The 22,871-nt window shown below is 47.2% G+C and overlaps 1 protein-coding gene and 2 pseudogenes across 2 annotated transcripts; 2 read left to right on the top strand and 1 right to left on the bottom strand.

Moving 5' to 3' along the window:
• Positions 1-1,772: 1,772 nt before the first annotated feature.
• On the bottom strand, positions 1,773-2,298 carry LOC116526665 (annotated as a pseudogene). Its single transcript, XR_004258229.1, has one exon. The product of XR_004258229.1 is annotated as a 60S acidic ribosomal protein P1 pseudogene (transcript).
• An 810-nt stretch (positions 2,299-3,108) lies between these two features.
• LOC116526430 lies at positions 3,109-9,607 on the top strand (annotated as a pseudogene).
• Positions 9,608-18,522: 8,915 nt separating this feature from the next.
• Positions 18,523-20,855, top strand: SEPHS2 (selenophosphate synthetase 2). The gene is made up of 2 exons (XM_032243198.1): positions 18,523-18,631; positions 18,747-20,855. The coding sequence occupies exon 2, from the start codon at positions 18,752-18,754 to the stop codon at positions 20,093-20,095; it is 1,344 nt and encodes a 447-aa protein (XP_032099089.1). The 5' UTR covers positions 18,523-18,631; positions 18,747-18,751; the 3' UTR covers positions 20,096-20,855.
• Positions 20,856-22,871: the final 2,016 nt, after the last annotated feature.

The following is a 22,871-nucleotide window of genomic DNA, read 5'->3' as shown; positions in this document are numbered from 1 at the left end:
CCTGGGTAACAAGAGCAAAACTCCGTCTCAAAAAAAAAAAAAAGGTTTTATTTTTAGTTTTTGTGGGAGCATAGTAGGTATATACATCTTTATGGGGTTCATGAGACGTTTTGACACAGGTGTGCAATGTGAAATAAAAAGCAGCATGGAGAATGGGATACCCATCTCCTCAAGCATTTATGCTTTGTGTTATAAACAATCCAATTACGCTCTTTTAGTTATATTAAAACATACAGTTAAATTGTTGCTGACTATAGTAACCCTGTTATAGTAGTAAATGGTGGGTCTTGTTCATTCTTTTTTTTTTTTTTTTGACAGGGTAACAGGGATTCGCTCTATCAAGGAGGCTGGAGTGCAGTGGTGAGATCTTGGCTCACTGCAACCTCTGCCTCCCGGGTTGAAGCGATTCTCCTTCCTCAGCCTCCTGAATAGCTGGGATTACAGGCAGCCACCATCATGCCTAGCTAATTTTTATATTTTTAGTAGGGATGGGGTTTCATCATGTTGGCCAGGCTGGTCTCAAACTCCTGACTTCAAGTGATCTGTCTGCCTCGGCCTCCCGAAGTGCTGGTATTACAGGTGTGTGCCACTGCGCCCAGCCCCTTTAACTATTTTTTGTAGCCGTTAACCATCCCTACCTCTGCCCTCATGCCTCCCACCATCTTTCTACTTTCTGGTAACCATCCTTCTACTCTCTATGTCCATGAGTTCAATCGTTTTTTATTTTTAGATCCCACAAATAAATGAGAACATTTGTTATTTGTCTTTCTGTGCCTGACTGATTTCACTTTACATAATGACTTCCAGTTCCATGTTGTTGCAAATAACAGGATCTCATTCATTTTTCTGGCTGAATAGTACTCCACTGTGTGTACATGAACCTCATTTTCGTTTTCTTTTTTGAGATGGAGTTTCGCTCTTGTTACCCAGGCTGGAGTGCAATGGCGCAATCTTGGCTCACTGCAACCTCCGCCTCCTGGGTTCAGGCAATTCTCCTGCCTCAGCCTCCTGAGTAGCTGGGATTACAGGCACACGCCACCATGCCCAGCTAATTTTTTGTATTTTTAGTAGAGACGGGGTTTCACCATGTTGACCAGGATGGTCTCGATCTCTTGACCTCGTGATCCACCCGCCTCAGCCTCCCAAAGTGCTGGGGTTACAGGCGTGAGCCACTGCGCCCGGCCCAAACCTCATTTTCTTTATCCATTGATCTGCTGATGGACACTCAGATTGCTTCCAAATCTTAGCTATTGGAAACAGTGCTGCAACAAACATGTGAGTGCACGTATCTCTTTGATAGACTGGTTGTTTTTGTTTTTTTTTTGAGATGGAGCCTCCCTCTGTTGCCCAGGCTGGAGTGCAATTGGCCTGATCTCAGCTCACTGCAAAGTCTGCCTCTCCCGGGTTCAAGTGATTCTCCTGCCTCCTCCCACAGTGCTGGGATTACAGATGTGAGCCACCACGCCTGGCTCTGATTGTCTTTGTTTTGGGTTTATGCTCAGCAGTGGGATTGCTGAATCGTATGATAGCTCTATTTTTAGTTTTTGAGGAACCCCCAAACTGTTCTCCATAGCAGTTGTACTTTTCACGTTCCCACGAACAATGTACACAGTTCCCCTTTTCTCCACATCCTCACCAGCATTTGTTATTGCCTGTCTTGTGGATTAAAGACATTTTTGGCTGAGCATGGTGGTTCGTGCCTGTAAGTGATCTTCCCACCTTAGCCTTCCAAGTAACTGGAACCACAGATATGTGTCCATCATGCTTAGCTATTTTTTTTTTTTTTAAAGTTCAGCTTTTTATTGAACACATTATAAAAGAGGTTTAGTCAAAGAGACCAAAGCCCATATCATCATCAGACTCTTCGGATTCTTCTTTCTTTGCTTCCACTTTCTTCTCCTCAGCTGGAGCAGCAGCAGTGGAGGGGGCAGGACCTCCTACGGGTGCAGCACCAGCTGCTGGAGCAGGCCCACCAGCCCCTACATTGCAGATGAGGCTCCCAATGTTGACGTTAGCCAGGGCCTTTGCAAACAAGCCAGGCCAAAAAGGTTCAACATTTACACCGGCCGCTTTAATGAGGGCATTGATCTTATCCTCCGTGACGGTCACCTCATCGTCGTGCAGAATGAGGGCCGAGTAGATGCAGGCGAGCTCGGAGACGGAGGCCATGATGCGGGTGAGTGTGGGGCTAGCGCTGCCGGACGCGGTGCTAGTCGCCGGATGAAGTGAGGGCCTCACCCCAACGCGGCCTTAGCTTCCTCGGAAGGACCGAGCACCTTGGCAGCAGCTGAGGAAAAAACAGCTATTTTTTAAAAAATAATTTTGTAGCCGAGCGTGGTGGTTCATGCCTGTAATCCCAGCATTTTGGGAGGCCGAGGTGGGTGGATCATGAGGTCAGGAGTTCAAGACCAGCCTGGACAAGATGGTGAAACCCCATCTTTACTAAAAATACAAAAATTAGCTGGGCATGGTGGCACACGCCTGTAATCCCAGCTACGGAGTGGGGGGTGGGGAGGGAGGGCTGATGCAGGAGAATCACTTGAACCTGGGAGACGGAGGCTGCAGTGGGCTGAGATCAGGCCACTGCGCTCCAGCCTGGGACAAAGCGAGACTCCATCTCAAAAATTAAAAAAAATTTGTAGAGATAGGTTCTTGCTGTGTTGCCAGGTCTTAAATTCCTGGCCTCAAGCAATCCTTCAGCCTAGGCCTCCCAAAGTGGTGGGATTACAGGTGTGAGCCTGGAATTATTCTATAGAGAGGCATTCATTCAACAAATATTATTAACAATGCCAGGTGCTGTAGATAGCCTGTAAAAAAGACCAAGTAAGGCCAGGAGTGGTGGTTCATGCCTGTAATCCCAGCACTTTGGAAGGCTGAGGTGGGAGGACAAGTTGAACCCAGGAGTTTGAGACCAGCCTGGGCAACACAGCAAAACCCCACTTCTATGAAAAAATACAAAAATTAGCCAGGCATGGTGGCGGGTACCTATAGTCCCAGCTACTCAGGAGGCTGAGGCAGGAGGATTGCTCGAACCCAGGAGTTGGAGGCTGCAGTGAGCTATGATGACACCACTGTGCTCCAGTCTGGGTGAAAGAGTAAGACAGACTCTCCCTGCAGCAGCCAGGAATGCTCACTGTTCACACATTTGGTCCTCTTTGGCTCACTCGCCGCCCTCACCGCCACACCGTGGACACCCCAAGGCAGGTGGTTAACTCCGGGCCTGGTCCTGCCAAGCTGCCCTGATCAGTGTTGTTAAAGATACAAAAGGAATTATTAGACTACAAGGGAGTTGGCATTAGTGTTCTTGAAATAAGTCACAGGCGGCCGGGCACGGTGGCTCAAGTCTGTAATCCCAGCACTTTGGGAGGCCGAGGCGGGTGGATCACGAGGTCAAGAGATCGAGACCATCCTGGTCAACATGGTGAAACCCCGTCTCTACTGAAAATACAAAAAAATTAGCTGGGCATGGTGGCGCGTGCCTGTAATCCAGCTACTCAGGAGGCTGAGGCAGGAGAATTGCCTGAACCCGGGAGGTGGAGGTTGCGGTGAGCCGAGATCGCGCCATTGCACTCCAGCCTGGGTAACAAGAGCAAAACTCCGTCTCAAAAAAAAAAAAAAGAAGTAAGTCACAGGCTTTGGGAGGCCGAGGTGGGTGGATCACCTGAGGCCAGGAGTTCAAGACCAGCCTGGCCATCATGGTGAAACCCCATCTTTGAAATAAAATAAAAATAAAAAACAAAATAAAATAAAAAAGAAATAAGTCACAAGTTGTCAGATTTTGCCAAGATTATTAACAGAGAATCTTGTGCGGTAATTGTTAGCCATTCCAGACAACTATAAGGTGATTTTTGTGCCAAGAGGTGGGTCCAGCCAGTTCAGTGCTGTCCCCTTAAACCTGATTGGCTTGAAAGCAGGAAGGTAGCCGGGGACGGTAGCTCACACCTGTAATCCCAGCACTGTGGGAGGCCGAGACGGGCAGATCACAAAGTCAGGAGTTCGAGACCAGCCTGGCCAACATGGTGAAACCCCATGTCTACTAAAAATACAAAAAATTAGCTGGATGTGCCGCCATATGTGGTGGCAGGAGAATCACTTGAAACCTGGAGGCGGAGGTTGCAGTGAGCTGAGATCGTGCCACTGCACTCCAGCCTGGGTGACAGAGTAAGACTCTGTTTCAAAAAAAGGAAAAAAGAAAGCAAGCAGGAAGCTGTGCAGACTATGTGGTGACAGGAGCTTGCTAAGGCCACAGAAGAAGCCAATAAGTTTGGGACTATAAATATCGTTCACCTTAAACTTGTGAATGATATAGATATTCCATGTCCAAGCACCTGGAACCTCAACTGGGATGCCTCCTATGTGTATCACTGCACCAATGAGATGGTGCAAGGTGTGTCCTGCAGTGGATTGAAAACAATGGAGGTGCTGCAGCCATGGAGAAGCTTAGCTCCATCAAATCCCAAATGATTGGTGAGATTATTGATAATTCAAGGATTCTACATATGTCCAGTGGACCCCCAAAATAGAAGCAAGATGAATATTCCATTCCAAATCGTCAATGCCAAAGGAGATGATGCTTTAGAAAAAGATTTCTTGATAAAGCTCTTGAATTCAATATATTGCCCTTGAACAGGCACAGGTCTGTGGGAGGCATCCGGGCCTCTCTGTATAATGCTGTCACGATTGAAGATGTTCAGAAGCTGGCCGCCTTTATGAAAAATTTGTTGGAGATGCATCAGCTATAAACACATCCTGGCCGGGTGTAGTGGCTCATGCCTGTAATCCAAGCACTTTGGAGGCCAAGGTGGGTGGATCACCTGAGGCCGAAAGTTCAAGACCAGCCTGACAAACATGGTAAAACCCCGTCTTATAAAAAAGAAAAAAAAATTTTTGAAAAAAAACAAACAAACATCCTAACCAGCATATATGCTGTTCTTGAACAACATATAAACTTTAAACTAACTTGGGGATGGCTGCAAAAAAGTTAACAAGCACAGTATTTCTCACAAATGAACATGCTTATTATAGACTCTTCTTTTTTGAAAGAACAAGAGCAAAACATCTACAGCTCTGCAAAGCTGGTGGGACCTAATGTTTACCTTAATTCTGATTTGAACTGGAAGCATTTTATGAGAGCTTCTCATTGGTTTTCTTCTTCTTCTTCTTTTTTTGAGATGGAGGAGTCTTGCTCTGTTGCCAGGATGGAGTGCAGTGACGTAATCTCAGCTCACTGCAACCTCCGCCTCCTGGGTTCAAGTGATTCTTCCGCCTCAGCCTCCTGAGTAGCTGGGACCACAGGCACCCACCACCACGCCTGGCTAATTTTTGTATTTTTTAGTAGAGATGGGATTTCACCATGTTGACCAGTATGGTCTCCATCTCTTGACCTCGTGATCCACCCGCCTTGGCCTCCCAAAGTGCTGGGATTACAGGCGTGAGCCGCCGCGCCCTTCTCTTTGCTTTTCTAACAAATTCCAGCTTATTTTGCCTTTCCTGCTACTTTTTCTAGCTAGATTTCAAACTTGCCTGTGGACTTAATGCAAGTTGCAATTAATTATTTCTGGAGTCATGGGAACACACAGGGTAGAGGGTAGGTGTTACCCTCTAAGTGCTGAATCTAGACATCTGTGAGGTCTCCTGGGTTCAGCAGCTGTTGATTCAAGGTCAACATTGACCATAAGGGGAGCAGGTTAAGAGTACCAGACGGCGAGATGCGGTGGCACCTGTAATCAAACCTGTAATCTCAGCACTTTGGGAGGCCAAGGTGGGTAGATCACGAGGTCGGGAGATCGGAGATCAAAACCAGTCTGGCCAACAGAGTGAAACCCCGTCTCTACTAACAACAACAAAAAAATTAGCCGAGCATGGTGGCTCACACCTGTAGTCCCAGCTACTCAGGAGGCTGAGGCAAGGGAATTTCTTGAACCTGGGATGTGGAGGTTGCAGTGAGCCAAGATTGCACCATGGCACTCCAGCCTGGGCAACAGAGCGAGACTCCGTCTCAGAAAAAAAAAAAAACCAGCAATAATTTGCAGAGCTGCCTCCATTCCTCAGGGCTCCTCTAGTCCCAGTCCATACACTTTCCTGCTGAATATTTCTCTCTTTTGGCTTTTATTTATTTACTTAAATTTTGGGATGGAGTCTCACTCTGTTGCCCAGGCGGGAGTGCAGTGGCGTGATCTCAGGTCACTGCAAACTCTGCCTCCTGGTTTCAAGCAATTTTCCTGCCTCAGCCTCCCGAGTAGCTGGGATTACAAGCACCCACCACCATGCCTGGGTAATTTTTTGTATTTGTAGTAGAGACAGGATTTCACCTCGTTGTCCAGGCTGGTCTCAAATTCCTGACAGGTGATCCACCTGCCTCGGCCTCCTAAAGTGCTGGGTTTACAGGCATGAGCCACCATGCCGGCCTCTTGTGACTTTTAAATGAATAAAATGATGCGTAAGCCTGGGCAACATGGCAAAACCCCTTCTCTACCAAAAAAAAAAAAAAAAAGAAAAATTAATTAGGTAGCTGTGGTGGAATGCGCCTGTGGTTCCAGCTACCCAGGAGGCTGAGGAGGGAGAATCTCCTGAGCCTGGGGAGGTTGAGGCTATGCTGAGCCGAGTCAGCGTCACTGCTCTCTACCCTGAGTAACAGAGTGAGACCCTGTCTCAAAAAAAAAAAAAAAAAGTGGATTAAGCTGGGGTGTGGCAGCAGGAGGCTGCTGAGCACACTGAGACAAATGACCACAGACATGGAGTGAGCAGCAGGGCTCTGGCTGGAGAAGCAGGCGGGGCTTCCCTGCCCCACACCAGTCCCTGGAGGGCTCAGGGCTAAATCAGGGCTAAAGGTCTGCCTGCAGCTTCACGGAGGCCCTTGCTGGGCAGGCGCTGCCTCGCTCTCAGCTGCTGCTGTCTCCCAGCAGCCTGGTTCCCCACCCACCACTTCCTCCTGGGTGCACGACAAAGGCCACTTTGGTCAAGATGGCTCTGACAGATGTTTGTGGGTCACCACACTGCTCCTTCCTCTTCTTCCCACCTGCCAAGAGGTTTAGGGGAGGGTGCACCTCGCGGGAGAGGTTTCTAAGGTGTTGATGGGGCTTATGATGGGTGGAGCTTGGAGGCCACCATCAGGCTCCAAGGCCTTTGTGATCTCGTGGTAAGTCGGTCTGGGCATTCCAAAGTTTTAGAAACTCAAGGCCAGGTGCAGTGGCTCATGTCTGTAATCCCAGCACTTAGGAGGTCGAGGAGAGTGAATCATTTGAGGTCAAGTGTTCAAGACCAGCCTGACCAATGTGGTGAAACCCTGTCTCTACTAAAAATCCAAAAAAAAAAAAAAAAAAAAAAGCCAGGCGTGATGGCGGGTGCCTGTAGTCTCAGCTACTCAGGAGGCTGGGGGAGGAGAATCGCTTGAAACTGGGAGGCAGAGGTTGCAGTGAGCCGAGATCATGCCACTGTACTCCAGCCTGGGTGACAGAGTGAGACTCTGTCTCTTTTTATTTTTTTAATTTTTTTATTTTCTTCTTGTGTTTGTGACTCTGTCTCTAAATAAACAAATAAATAAATAAATACAAACTAAAGTCTAGAAACTCAACCGGAATTTTCTGAGGAAGGACTGAGCTGCATGCACCACAGACAGGGCTTTGGAAGGATAGCATCCCTTGGGGGTGTTCACATGTAGTCCACACGGTCCATTGTCACTGGGTGAGCTCACTTCAGAGGCTTCATTTCCAGACTCTAAGTGGATAGTTGATTTGTGTGTGTGAGAGAGAGAGTGTGTTTGCAAACGAACATATAGTTCAGGGCCAGAGACCTGGGAGCCAGATAGGACCAACACTCTCTTTCCTTTAATGTCGATGAATGGGCCAGGCATGGCGGCTCATGCCTGTAATCCCAGCACTTTGGGAGGCTGAGACAGGTGAATCACCTAGGCCAAAAGTTCAAGACCAGCCTGGCCAATATGGTGAAACCCTGTCTCTACTAAAAATACAAAAATTAGTTCAATGCGGTAGTGGGTGCCTGTAATCCCACCTACCTGGGAGCCTGAGGCAGGAGAATCGCTTGAGCCCAGGAGGTGGAGGCTACAGTGAGCAGAGATAGCTTGACTGCATTCTAGCCTGGGCTACAGAGGAAGATTCTGTCTCAAAACTAAAAATAAACAAATAATGTGGATGAGGGTATTTCCCTCTTTGGGCCTCAGACCTCCCTCTGTATTTACCTCACACCTCTACAGGACTCACTAACCCATGAGTTCCAATAGCATCGTATTAACTTTCACATCCCCGTGCTGTGGCCTCATGGCCTCCACCTGCCAGTCCAGGCTCTCCAGCTTCCTGCAAACCCGAGTTCTTGCAGAAAGCCTCCAGCACTATCTTACTGGTACTCCATTCTTCTCCCTGGAGGGTGAGCTGCTCCAGGCATTGCCCCTTGGCTGCTGTTCTATAGTCTGACCTTAGAGCCATTCCCCTTGCTTTTGGCCCTGAGCCCTGGACGTGCCAGGGCTGAAGGAGCTGTGGCAGAGCTGGGGAGAAGGGTTCTCTCTGCTTTGATTGCATCATGGGGAAGGTGTCCCAAAGCTACAGCCTGGGCTCTGGCATGTACAGGCTAGTGAAGCAGCTCTTTCAGTCTTTTTGTTTGTTTTGAGACGGAGTCTTGCTGTGTTGCCCAGGCTGGAGTGCAATCTCAGCTCACTGTAACCTCTGCCTCCCAGATTCAGGTGATTCTCCTGCTCTAACCTCCCAAGTAGCTGGTACTACAGGTGTGCACCACCACACCTAGCTAATTTTTGTATTTTTAGTAGAGACGGGGTTTCGCCACGTTGGCCAGGATGGTCTTGATCTCTTGACCTTGTGATCCGCCTGCCTCAGCCTCCCAAAGTGCTGGGATTACAGGTGTGCGCCACTGTGCTCGGCCCTGTAGCATCTTTCTAATCATCTCCAATAGCACCTCTAGTAGTGGAATGATTAGGAAGGCCTGCTGGCCTCAACAGCTGCTGGGCTCTCTTCTCAACCCCTTCTGCCAGTCCTCCTCCAGCTGAATATTCCTGAAGCTCACTGGGGAGCCCTGGATGACTCCCTATTATTTTGGAAGTTCTTGGCCAAAGCTCATATGGTGTGGCAGGTAGGAGGAGCCCCTGTGAGCTGGCTAGAACCAAAAGAATAATCTGTAGCTGCAAATGGTGGCATTTGCCTGCAGTCCCAGCTACTCAGGAGGCTGAGGCAGGAGGATCACTTGAGTCTAGGAGGCTGAGGCTGCAGGGAACTATGATCATACCACAGCACTCCAGCCTGGGTGACAGAGCCAGACACTGTCTCAAATAACAAACAAACAATACCCCAATAACTATTTATTTATTTATTTATTTATTTTAAAGATGGGGTTTCACCATGATGGCCAAGCTGGTCTTGAATTCCTGACCTCAGGTGATCCACCCCCCCACCGGCCTCCCAAAGTGCTAGGATTACAGGCATGAGCCACCACGCCCGGCCATACCCCAATAATTTAAGGGCTATCAAAAAACCCTTCAAGGAACCCAAATATATCAGGTCTCCTGGGCGGCTGGAGGAGGCCACCATATCCCTCCATTCTCCCTTTCTCTGCAGGTCACCTTTTTTTCAACAAACTGTGAATATAACTGCCCTTCAGTGGCAACATCAGTTCCCAACTTTGCACTTGCTTAATTGAAAGACCATGACCGGGCATGGTGGCTCACGCCTGTAATCACAGTACTTTGGGAGGCGGAGGTGGGTGGATCACTTGATGTCGAGAGTTCGAAACCAGTCTGGTCAACACAGTGCAACCCTGTCTCTACTAAAAATACAAAAAATTCACTGGATGTGGTGGCAGGCGCCTGTAATCCCTGCTATTTGATAGGCTGAGGCAAGAGAATCACTTGAACCCGGGGGACAGAGGTTGTAGTGAGCTGAGATTGCACCACTGCACTGCAGTCTGGATGACAAGAGCAAAAACTCTGTCTCAAAAGGAAAAAAAGAAAAAGAAAAGAAAGACCATGGATGGCCAGGGGCGGTGGCTCACACCTGTAATTCCAACATTTTGGGAGGCCAAGGTAGATGGATCATTTGAAGCTAGGAGTCCGAGAACAGTCTGGACAACAAGGTGAAACTCCATCTCTACTAAAAATACAGAAATTAGCCGGGCATGGTGGCAGGTGCCTGTAGTCCCAGCTACTTGGGAGGCTGAGGCAGGAGAATCACTTGAACCTGGGAGGTGGTGGTTGCAGTGAGCTGGGATTTCCCTACTGCCCTCCAGCCTGGGCGACAGAGTGAGACCCTGTCTCAAAAAAAAAAAAAAAAAAAAAAAAAAGGAAAGAAAAGAAAGAAAGACATGGAGACTAAGGTCTCAATTTCCACAGTCTTAGGTCTTAGGAGGGAGGATCTGATTGGCCCAGCTGGAGTCAAATGTCCACCCTGCGGTAACCTATGATCAAAGGAAGAGGGTCATATCCTATATACAAACCCAGCATCACCTGGATTTCTCACGTGGAGGTTGTCACGCTAGGCAGACACACCAAAATTATTTGTCACCTGGAGTAATGTTCAATCTTACGCCTTAGCTTGGCCCACACCTCTCACCCCCTGCTTCCCTTCCTCAATCTCTCTGATCAGCCTGTTCGTTTCGCCTCGATAACTCACCCCCCATCACCACTTGCCAAAATGTCCCCAGGCCTCTAAGGCATTGGACCAACTTCTCCGTGCCACCTCTTATGATACCTTCAACTAGAAGTGTAGTCATAAAACATCAGATTTGAAAGGGCTCCTAAATATCATCTAATCCAGCGCTCCCCTGCCTCACACAGTCCCTTCTCTGTTCCCTCCCACTAAGTGTTGAGCCAGCCCTGCTTACACGCCTCCAGACTGGAGGCTGGAAACTTCACGCTGAGATCCATTGCAGCTCTGCCTATGGGAAAATGCTTCCCTGCCACTCCCATGCTGACAGCTGGCTCTGCCCTGTGGAAATGCCCAGGACAAGTCTGTTCCATTCCACACCTGGAAGCCCCTTCGGATACTTGGGCGGGGCTCATGTCACCTCTTAGTCTTCTCTCTTTCAGGCTGAACATCCTTAGTTATAACTAATGTTCCCCCATAAGACAGTTCCCAAGTCCTCTGATCACCCCATGGGGAACATCTGCTTCAACTTTTAGGACATCTGATGCCTCAAAATAAAAGCAAAAGGGGCTGGCTCCAGCGCAGTGGTGTTTACAGCGAACTGATCACAACCAGTTACAGATTCCTTGATCCTTCTCCACTCCAACTGCTTCACCTGACTAGCCTAAAATCAGTCAATCAATCATCAATCAATGAATGTAAATGCCTGTTCCAGGAAATCTTTTTTTTTTTTTTGAAGCAGGGTCTTACTCTGTCACCCAGGCTAGAGTGCAGTGGCACAATCTTGGCTCACTGCAGTGATCCTCCAGCCTCAGCCTCCCAAGTATCTTCGACCACAGGCATGCATCACCATGCCCAGCTAACAGGAGTCTAGCCATGTTGCCCATGGTGGTCTCGAACTCCTAAACTCAAGCAGTCCTCTCACCTCAGCCTTCTAAAGTGTTGGGATTACGTGACATGAACCACCACACCCGGCCAAGGAAATCTTTTCATTAAAAAAAAGAAGAAGAAGGCAAGACAAATGAAATATCCAGCAATAATAAATTGGTTAAATCAGTTAAATGCGTCAGTTTCATAGAATACTATCCAACCTTTAACAAAATGTTAGCTGGGCACTGTGGTTCACACCTGTAATCCCAAAACTTTGGGAGGCTGAGGCGGGCAGATTGCCTGAGCCCAGGAGTTTGAGAACAGCTCCAGCAACATGACGAAACTCCATCTCTACAAAAGATACAAAAATTAGCCGGGTATGGTGGTGCCTACCTGTGGTCCCAGCTACTCGGGAAGCTGAGGTGGGAGGATGATTTGAGCCCAGGAGGTGAGGTTGCAGTGAGCTGAGGTCACGCCATTGCACTCCAGCCTGGGCAACAGAACCAGACCCTGTCTCAAAAATAAAAAGGTAGATTTACATGTGCTAGCATAGAAAGATCGTTATGATAATATAAGCAGGAAAAAAGCAAGTTACACAACATTGTGTGTTACATCTTATTTAACTGTTAGACAGGAAGTCTGTTTTTTTCTCAGCCTCCCACGTCCATATCTCTGCCTAGTAAACATTTGTTAGGCATACTTTAAAACAAATTGCTGGGAGGAACTTGGTACAGTTATTTCTAGATTTTAGAGATGTCTTATTTATAGAGCACAGAAGAGATGAGGATTTGAGAACCATCCATGTGCAGTGATACTGATATTTATAAAAAATTAGCCAGGCGTGGTGGCGGGCGCCTGTAAGGTCAGCTACTCCGGAGGCTCTGGGAGGAGAATTGCTTGAATGATCATCGTCCCTGGGGGACTGATTCCATGGATGCTCACATCCCTTATATAAAATGGCATAGTATTTGTATGTAACCTACACAAATCATTTCTAGATAACTTACAATATCTAATACAATGTAAATGGTATATAAATATGTAAATCATTGGTACACTGTATTGTTTAGGAAATAAGAAGAAAAATGAAAAGAAGAAAAAATGTCTGTACATGTTCAGTGCAGAGGTAACCATTCATTCTTTCTTTTAATATTATTTTCAATGCATGATTGGTTGAATCCACGGACATGAAACTCACAGATACGAAGGGCTGGCTGTGTATATATCTCCATAATGTTTGTTTTAAAATAAATAGCACATATTACTTTTAAAATAAAAAAAATTAATAATGGATTTGAGATAAGCTTGGCATGGTGGGAAGGTGAGGCAGGAGGATCGCTTCGGCCCAGGAGTTCCAGGCTGCAGTGAACTATGATTGCACCATTGCACTCTAGCCCAAGTGAGTGCAGCCTGAGTGAGAAACATAATCTCTTTTAAAAATTAATTAATTTGGCCGGGCGCGGTGGCTCAAGCCTGTAATCCCAGCACTTTGGGAGGCCGAGGCGGGTGGATCACGAGGTCAAGAGATCGAGACCATCCTGGTCAACACGGTGAAACCCCGTCTCTACTAAAAATACAAAAAATTAGCTGGGCATGGTGACGCGTGCCTGTAATCCCAGCTACTCAGGAGGCTGAGGCAGGAGAATTGCCTGAACCCAGGAGGCGGAGGTTGCCGTGAGCCGAGATCGCGCCATTGCACTCCAGCCTGGGTAACTAGAGCGAAACTCCATCCCAAAAAAAAAAAAAAAAAAATTAATTAATTTTTGGCTGGGTACAGTAGTTCACACCTGTAATCGCAGCACTTTGGGAGGCCAAGGCAGGTGGATTACTTGAGGTCAGGGGTTCGAGAGCAGCCTGGCCAACACGGTGAAACTCCGTCTCTACTAAAAATGAAAAAAGTAGCCGGTGTGGTGGCACATGCCTGTAGTCTCAGCTACTGGGGAGGCTGAGGTGGGAGAATCACTTGAACCTGGGAGGCAGAGGTTGCAGTGAGTCAAGATTGTGCAATTGCACTCCAGCCTAGGTGACAGAGCAAGACCCTGTCTCAAAAAAATTCTAATTTTTAAAAAGGATTTGCAGTGCTTTGGTGAGCCCTGAGTCAGGGTGTTGCGCTCTTTCCTTCTTCACGTTCTTTGCATTTATTCATTCAACCAACACTCTCCAAGGCTTTCTTTGTACCAGACCCTGCGCTGAGCCTTGGGCACAAGGAGACCAGTGAAGCGGGGTTCCAGCTATAGGAGCTCACAGGTGTCAGAGAAAATCCAGCATGGTAAATGATAGAACAGAGGAAAGACCAGGGTATTGTATCACAGGGGAGGGACTTCCTCTTGAAGGTAATAGTGTTTCTTGGGCAGAGAAATAGCCACTCCAAAGGGGAATGGAGAGCAGCCACTATGTAGCCCGGGCTGGAGTGCAGTGGCCATTCACAGGTGCCCATTGTAGCACGCTATGGCCTTGAACCCTTGGACTCCAATGACCCTGCTGCCTCAGCCTCCCAACTAGCTGAGGCTACAGGCTCAACCCACCATGTGTGGCTCTCTTGCTCTTATAGCAAGAGCTGATGCACTAGGGCTTCTCACATTTGCCCCAGATATGAAGCTGAAGCTTTCTGTCACTTGGGATGGTGGCAGCTGATGAAGGTGTGAGGGTGGTGGACGTAGGTGTCATCTCTCAAGTCGTTTTTTTTTTTTAATCTCTCAAGTCTTCTGTGGCAGAGCCTGTTACTGTAAGTCCTACAGGCAAGTCCAGGGTAAGTGGGGCTTGGGAACTGAGGCTGTGCCCGTCCTGGGTCAGGCCCAGGTCAGGGAATGGCAACTGGGGCACTCATTTGGATGCTGGGCCAACGTAATGCTCAGACTGCAGGAAAGACGCTTCGGAGGTTCCAGACCTCTCGAATTTTTTTTTTTAATTTAATTTTTTTTTTTTTTGAGACAGAGTTTTGCTCTTGTTGCCATGCAGTGGAGTGATCTTGGCTCACTGCTGTGAGACAATTTTATCTGTTGTGTTCATTGCTGTACCCCCGGGTCTAGCACAGTGGCTGGCACAGAGTTAAGTCTTCAGTAAATATTTGGGAATGAACCTGGGGAGTGTTGAACATCTATAACCTGGTATGCCAGTTAATTTTTAGCCATTATTTTATTTCTTACTAGAAATAATTGAGGCTGGCCGTGGTGGCTCATGCCTGTAATCCCAGCACTTTAGGTGGACAAGGCCAGTGGATCACCTGACGTCAGGAGTTCAAGACCAGCCTGGCCAACATGAGGAAACCCCGTCTCTACTAAAAATACCAAAAATTAGCCAGGTGTGGTGGCAGGCACCTGTAGTCCCAGCAACTGGGAGGCGGAGACAAGAGAATCAATTGAACCTAGGAGGCAGAGGTTGCAGTGAGTCAAGATCATACCACTGCACTCCAGCCTGGGCGACAGAGTGAGACTTTGTCTCACACACACACACAAAATAATAAAATAAATAACCGAATAAATAAGATTATCCTGTTAATGGGATAATCTTGTTTATTTATTTTATATATACACAGCACACAGGGCAGGGTTTCCCACAGCATGGAGGGTGACGGGTGCCCCCTGGAGTTCAGTGTGAGGTGGTGACAGTGTAGGTGGAAAATGTTTAAAAGACCATCCATTAAGGTATTAATAGGATTTCTCTCTGGGAAATGGGATTTCCAGTTGTTTTAATATTACTCCTTTTCATGAAGTTGTATTTTGTGATTTTCTATAATGACAACAGAATTATTTTCAATAAGAAAAAAATGGGGCCAGGTGTGGTGGTTTACACCCGTAATCTCAGCATTTTGAGAAGCCCAGGTGAGTGGATCACTTGAGCCCAGGAGTTAAAGATCAGCCTGGAAAACATAACAAGACCCCATCTCTGCAAAAATGTGGCAGGTGTGGTCGTGTGCACCTGTAGTCCCAGCTACTTGGGAGGCTGGGGTAGGAGGATTGCTTGAGCTCAGGAGGTCAAGGCTGCAGGGAGCTATAATTAAACCATTGCACTCCAGCCCACACAGCAAGACCTTGTCTCAAAAAAAAAAAAAAAAAAAAAAAAAAGAAAAAGAAAAGAAAAAAGGGGAAAAAAGGAATAGTGTACTAAAGGTATGTATATTTTACCACAGTAAAAAATAAGAATTTTTTAGGTGTACTGATCCTTCAAGTGCAGTGTTATAATCCCAAATGATTATCATAACAGGGAAAAAAAACCCACATTCGTGGCCCAAATGCCTTTGTTGTATGTGAAATAGCAAACCAGGGGCTGGAACTCCAATCCTGTTAATCATTTCCCAGCCTGGAGTGGAGTGGCGCAATCATAGCTCACTGTCGCCTTGAACTCCTGTGCTCAAGCAAGGTCCTCTTATTCTTTTTTTTTTTTTTTTTTTTAGATGGAGTCTCGCTCAGGAGTTGCCCAGGCTGGAGTGCAATGGTTCGATCTTGGCTCACTGCAACCTCCACCTCCCGAGTTCAAGCTAGTCTCCTGCCAGCCTCCTGAGTAGCTGGAATTATATGCACACACAACCATGGCCAGCTAATTTTTGTATTTTTAGTAGAAATGGGGTTTTGCCATGTTGGCTAAGCTGATCTCCAATTCCTGATCTCAGGTGATCCGCCTGAATTGGCCTCTCAAAGTTCTGGGATTACAGGCATGAGTCACTGTGCCCGGTCACAAATAGTAAATATACCTCAATGGATCTCTCGGTGAAAAACAAGAAAAGAACAAAAGGAATGCTTCCAGGTGCTGAGGCTTCAGCTCTCAGGGTCACCCTTGAGAGGCCCCTAAGGTCACCTGCACAGAGGCACATGCACATGTCATTCTGAGCACAGCAGGTTGGTCACTGGCCAAGGCAAATGCATGACTTTCTTTGCACTGGGCCAAGTGAATATTACTCCAAGTAGAAGCAACAGGGAACTGTATGGATGAAAACCTTCCCCCAAAGACTGTTTCCTAGAGGGGCATGGTGTAGAAAAGTATTATCAAGGAGGCCCCTCAGCCAGGGGCAGTGGCTCGTGCCTGTAATCCCAGCACTTTGGGAGGCCAAGGCGGGCAGATCACTTGAGGTCAGGAGTTTGAGACCAGCCTGGCCAACATGGTGATATCCCATCTTTACTAAAAATACAAAAATTAGCTGGGTTTAGTGGCGGGCGGCTGTAATCCCAGCTACTCAGGAGGCTGAGGCACGAGAGTTGCTTGAACCTTGGAGGCAGAGGTTGCAGTGAGCTGAGAGGAGCCATTGCACTCCAGCCTGACCAACAAGAGCGAAACTCCATCTCAGAAAAAACAGGCAAACAAAAAAACAAAGCAACCCCTGCTCTGCGGAGCTTACAAACGAGGGGGCCAGACAGATAGGCATGGCATTATCAAATGATTAAAGAACAAATTATGCTAAATGCCAAGACGGAGAAGTCCAAAGAACTAAGAGAATGTATAACCAGCAGTACCTGACCTAGTCACTTTTTAACTCGGGTCAGGTGAGTACAGACGTAATACAATGTTTTCCTTTTACCCTTAGAGATAGGATCCTTTCCCTGTGCAATAGGCTGAACATTTTGCAAAACACTTCTCAGCTGAGGTTTCCTATGGTCCTTCCTCTAGATCCTAAGAAGAGATTGTGACGTTGGTTTAACAGAAGTGGAAACTAAGGTGCAGAGAGGCTATATTACTTCCTCAAGGTCAGCCAGCTCACCAATAGCAATGCAGGCATCAATCAGACAATCTATTGCTTCCACATCTATTTTTCCACTCTATCATGTTTTCTTTTTGTTTTTAAAATTCTGAAATATAGCATACTTACAAAAAGATTATGGGAAAATATCCATGTATTAAATATCTATGTATTTAAAGAACAACCATGTACCATGTACCCACCACCAGCCCAAGGAACAGAATTAAACATAGCCCAGAAGCTCCCTATGTAGCCCTCCCCAGAAATAGCCACTATGCTAAGTGTTGTGTTCATTCTCTTGTCTTTTAAAAAAGTTTTTATCAGCTGGGCATGGTGGCTCACGCCTGTAATCTCAGCACTTTGGGAGGCTGAGGCTGACGGATCACCTAGGGTCAGGAGTTCAAGACCAGGCTGGCCAACATGGTGAAACCCCATCTCTACTAAAAACACAAAAATTAGCCAAGCGTGGTGGCGAGTGCCTGTAATCCCAGCTTCTCGGGAGGCTAAGGCAGGAGAATCGATTGAACCTGGGAGGCAGAGGTTTTAATAGATATTGCCAAACTGTCCTCCATGGCTATATAAAATTATATATATATAAACTTACAGAGATATAGAAATGTTAGAATAGACCAGTCGTATGTAACCCACTCTGTTCCACAGATGGATGACTCAATGGAAAATGACTCCCACAGACAGCTGGTGGGAAACACCATTAGAATCCATGCAGGTGTCTGGACTTTCGGTCCTAAATCAATCTCTCTCTCCTTTTTTTCCTTCCTTCCTTCCTTCCTTCCTTCCTTCCTTCCTTCCTTCCTTCCCTCCTTCCCTCCCTCCCTCCCTTCCTTTCTTGCTTTGTGTGTGGGGTGTTTGTTACTGTTGTTTGCTTTTTTAGAGACAAGGTCTCACTCTGTCCCCCAGACTGGAGTGCAGTGGCGCGGTCACAGCTCACTGCATCCTCAACCTCCTGAGCTCTAGAGTTCTTAAAGTCCATGTTAACATTTCATTATATTAATGCTGCCTGCAGTTTGCTTACTTAATGGTAGCAGTTTAATTTCTAATTTCTTATTCTTTCTGTTTTTAACCTTGGGCTATTTGGCCACCCTAGATCCATCACGTGCTGCCAAGTGCCCCTTGGGACAGTTCTGCCGGTCATGATGTTTGCCAAGGGACCGATCTTCCCTCGTCTACAATTTGCTGGATTTGGTAAAGTGACTCGAAGAGAGCAGAGTTCCACGAGCCACTGCCAAGAAACTATTTAAATATCAAGGTGAAGGAAACAAAAGCACGTGACGTTCCGCAAGTTCGGAGCAAGCGGTTTTGCAAGCCCGGGGTCGTTGCGCCTTTTAGAGTCTAGGAAGCCCGCCTCTTGGTGGCGGAGTTTCATTGGATGTTGCGGCCGTCAATCACCAGGGATATAAATAAGGGAGCCCGGCGGCTCTTCTATCAGGAAGACTTGGAAGGCTGCGTGCGGCGCGAGTCTGACGCTGTGAGTAGTGCCGGGGAGAATCCCTGCGGGTAATATTTGACTTTTACTTCATTTTAACCTGAGTGGAAAATAAAAGGGCCCTTTCCTCTTCTCCCCTCCCTTCCCTGTCGGGCAGGCGCGATGGCGGAAGCCTCGGCGACTGGCGCCTGCGGGGAGGCGATGGCGGCGATGGTAGCTGCGGAAGGCTCCTCGGGCCCGGCGGGCTTGACTCTGAGCCGGAACTTCTCCAACTACCGGCCCTTCGAGCCCCAGGCGTTGGGCCTCAGCCCGAGCTGGCGGCTGACGGGCTTCTCCGGCATGAAGGGCTGAGGCTGCAAGGTCCCGCAGGAGACGCTGCTCAAACTCCTGGCGGGACTGACGCGGCCGGACGTGCGGCCCCCACTGGGCCGGGGCCTGGCGGGCGGTCAGGAAGAGGCGTCGCAGGAAACCGGAGCGGGCCCCAGCCCCACTTTTCCAGCCTTGGGCATCGGGATGGACTCCTGCGTCATCCCCCTGAGGCATGGGGGCCTGTCCCTGGTGCAGACCACGGACTTCTTTTACCCCTTGGTGGAAGATCCCTACATGATGGGGCGCATAGCTTGTGCCAACGTGCTGAGTGACCTCTACGCCATGGGCATTACTGAGTGTGACAACATGTTGATGTTACTTAGCGTCAGCCAGAGTATGAGTGAGGAGGAACGCGAAAAGGTAACGCCACTCATGGTCAAAGGCTTTCGGGATGCGGCTGAGGAAGGAGGGACTGCAGTGACCGGTGGGCAAACTGTGGTCAACCCTTGGATTATAATCGGTGGAGTTGCCACTGTGGTATGCCAGCCAAATGAATTCATAATGCCCGACAGCGCGGTGGTTGGGGATGTGTTGGTGTTAACCAAACCGTTAGGAACCCAGGTTGCTGTCAATGCCCACCAATGGCTGGATAATCCTGAAAGATGGAATAAAGTAAAGATGGTGATCTCCAGAGAAGAGGTGGAGCTGGCCTATCAGGAAGCCATGTTCAATATGGCTACCCTCAACAGAACTGCTGCAGGTTTAATGCACACATTTAATGCCCATGCGGCCACAGATATTACAGGCTTTGGCATTCTAGGACACTCCCAGAACCTTGCGAAACAACAAAGAAACGAAGTGTCGTTTGTTATTCATAATCTGCCGATAATTGCCAAGATGGCTGCCGTCAGCAAGGCCAGTGGACGGTTTGGGCTTCTTCAAGGAACCTCAGCTGAAACCTCTGGGGGATTACTGATTTGTCTGCCTAGAGAACAGGCGGCTCGCTTTTGTTCTGAAATCAAATCCTCCAAGTATGGAGAGGGTCACCAAGCGTGGATCGTTGGCATTGTGGAAAAGGGAAACCGAACGGCCCGGATCATTGACAAGCCGCGAGTTATTGAAGTCCTACCTCGTGGGGCCACAGCTGCTGCTCTTGCTCCTGACAATTCAAATGCCTCCTCTGAGCCTTGCTCGTGAGATGAAAGAACAGAAGCTGTTTGGACCGTAGAGCTGTTTTACACAATCACGGATGGTTCTCAAGAGTTGATTTTAAGAAATTTTCAAAGAAGGCTGCCTGTATAGTGGTTCCAGCTGCCGTTTCTAGGTGATTGGAATCAGCCCATCAAAAGCAGCCTTGATGTACATTCCGAGGCCAGAGTAACATTTTGAACTTTGTGGGGAATGTTTGTTCATTGCTTGGGTAGAGGAGGAGCAGAAATACCTGTTTTCTCTTTCCAAAGTAAGATGAGGCTATTCCAGGTTGAGGGATTTTCCTTTGCTCTGAATTAATTAATTTCTGCACAGGGATTGAGATGATTAATTAAAACCATACACAAATTGCAAAATGAAAAAATTTACATCAGAAGCAAATGAGTTTTGGACCAATACTGTTGATAAATCTAAATTGTTAAGAGAGGTCTTATAATGCAACCTCAAATTCTTTATTAGACTTTACTGAGTACTGGCTCTTTCCTGCCCTGGACAAGAATTGAGCAGCTTGTCACGACTGGGAAAGGAGGACCTGCAACCATCTGGCTTGGTCTCTGTTAATGACGTCTCTCCCTCCAAACCCCATTAAGGACTGGGAGAGGCAGAGCAAGCCTCAGAGCCCAGGCCTTGGTGGTTATTAAGATGTTAAGTTGTTTGCTGCAAATTTCGGTGATTTGATCAATAAAGAGTAACTTCTTCCTAAATAAATAAAACTCTCCTGGCTAATGTTTGGCTATTTGAAATTCTACACAGTCTTATAAAACGAACCAGCTGATACATTGAATCTGGCATAGCAGAGAGAGTGTTATCCCTGATCCTGGTGGATTGGAGGATTTAACACTCAGATTTAGGGTTGCACCTTCCCCCTGAGATGACAGAAAAGGACTCAAAACGGGCATAAGCCCCAAAGGTTAGAGGGTGGGGCAGGAAATAGCAAAAGTGTCAACACTTGAAAGATAGAAAGATGTGAAAGGAGGTGGAAGAGGGGTAACTGATTTAGAGGAATCCTTCACAGTAGGGGAAGACAAACAAGATGTGTTTGGAAGATGGGGTTAAGGGCTGGGGATAAAACAGATACGGGTTGAAAGTTTAAACACAGTAATTAGATCTCTCCAAACCCTTCTCACCACACAGCTAGGTGACTGCCTCTCACCTATACAGATAAAGTTGGGAGCACCACACATAGCAGACGATAGGGATCCTAATTGAAAATAATAAAAATTTAAAATGAGATTGCCCAGCCCCTTACTCAATTAGCTGTTAGAAACCCTGGCCCGGAGCCGGGTGCGGTGGCTCTCGCCTGTAATCCTAGCACTTTGGGAGGCTGAGGTGGGTGGATCACCTGAGGTCGGGAGTTCAAGACCAGCCTGGGCAACACGGTGAAACCCTGTCCCTACAAAAAATACGAAAATTAGCAAGACATGGTGGTGTGGACTTTAGTCCAGCTTCTCTGGAAGCTGAGGTGGGAGGATCACCTGAGCCTGGTAAGTGGACGCTGCAGTGAGCTGAGATTGCACCACTGCACTCTAGCCTAGGTGACAGTGAGACACTTTCTCAAAAAATAAATAAGAAAATAGCCCATATAGTCATAAAAAGAATGAGATCATGTCCTTAGCGGGGACATGGATAAAGCTTTATTCATCATTCTCAGCAAACTAACACAGGAACAGAAAACCAAACACTGCACGTTCTCACTCATAAGTGGGAGTTGAACAATGAGGACACATGGACACAGGGAGGGGAACATCACACACCAGGGCCTATCAGGGGTGGGGGGATAGGGGAGGGAGAGCATTAGGACAAATACCTAATGCATGCAGGGCTTAAAACGTAGATGACAGGCTGATAGGTTCAGCAAACCACCATGGCACAGTATACCTATGTAACAGGCCTGCGCGTTCTGCACATGTATCCCAGAACTTAAAAAAAAAGCGCAAAAAGATGTACAATAAAAGAAAATCTATGAAGATCAAATGAAGCAGGAGGTTCAGCATCTAAATGGAGTTCTAGAATAAGGCAGTAAAGCAGATGGAAAAAAAGAGATTGTCAAAGTTTTCTAGAACTTAAAAGTTGTAAACCACATACCTCTTGAATTCCTAGCATACTGCATTTCAAAAGACCCATGCTAATTTTATTAAATTTCAAAATGTCAGGTATAAAGAGATCCTGAAGTAACGATAGCAGATATTTATATAGTGCATACTCTGTGCCAGGAAGTGAGTGCTTTATATGTATTAACCCAGTCTTCCAAAAGCCCCATTTTGCAAAGGAGGAAGCTGAGGTACAGGAAGATTAAGAAATTTGTCCAAGGTTGCATAGGCAGTCTTGTAAGCAGTCTGACTCCAGAATCCATGCTTCTGATCACTATGATCACACATAAAGATGTGGAAATAAGAATGACATCAGATTTCACAACCTCAAATTGGAAGCTAAAAAACAGTAGAATGCCAGGTGCGATGACTCATACCTGTAATTCCAGCACTTTGGGAAGATGAGCTGGGAGGATCACTTGAGCCTAGGAGTTTGTGACCAGCCTGGGCAATACTGTGAGATCCTACTGCTACAAAAAATTAGAAAATTAAGTTTAGCGAGGCGTGGTGGCATGCGCCTGAGGCCAAGGCATGAGGATTGTCTGAGCAACAGAGTAAGACTCTGTCTTAGACAAATAAATAAATAAATAAAAAACATGGCCGGGTGTGGTGGCTCATGCCTGTAATCATAGCACTTTGGGAGGCTGAAGCGGGCATATCACGAGGTCAGGAGT

Source organism: Sapajus apella, unplaced genomic scaffold (assembly GCF_009761245.1).
Source record: "Sapajus apella isolate SASKATOON/1434 unplaced genomic scaffold, GSC_monkey_1.0 scaffold51, whole genome shotgun sequence".
Lineage (NCBI taxonomy): Eukaryota > Metazoa > Chordata > Mammalia > Primates > Cebidae > Sapajus > Sapajus apella.
The sequence above is the reverse complement of the archived record's forward strand: the minus strand, read 5'-3'. Positions and strand labels throughout refer to the sequence as shown.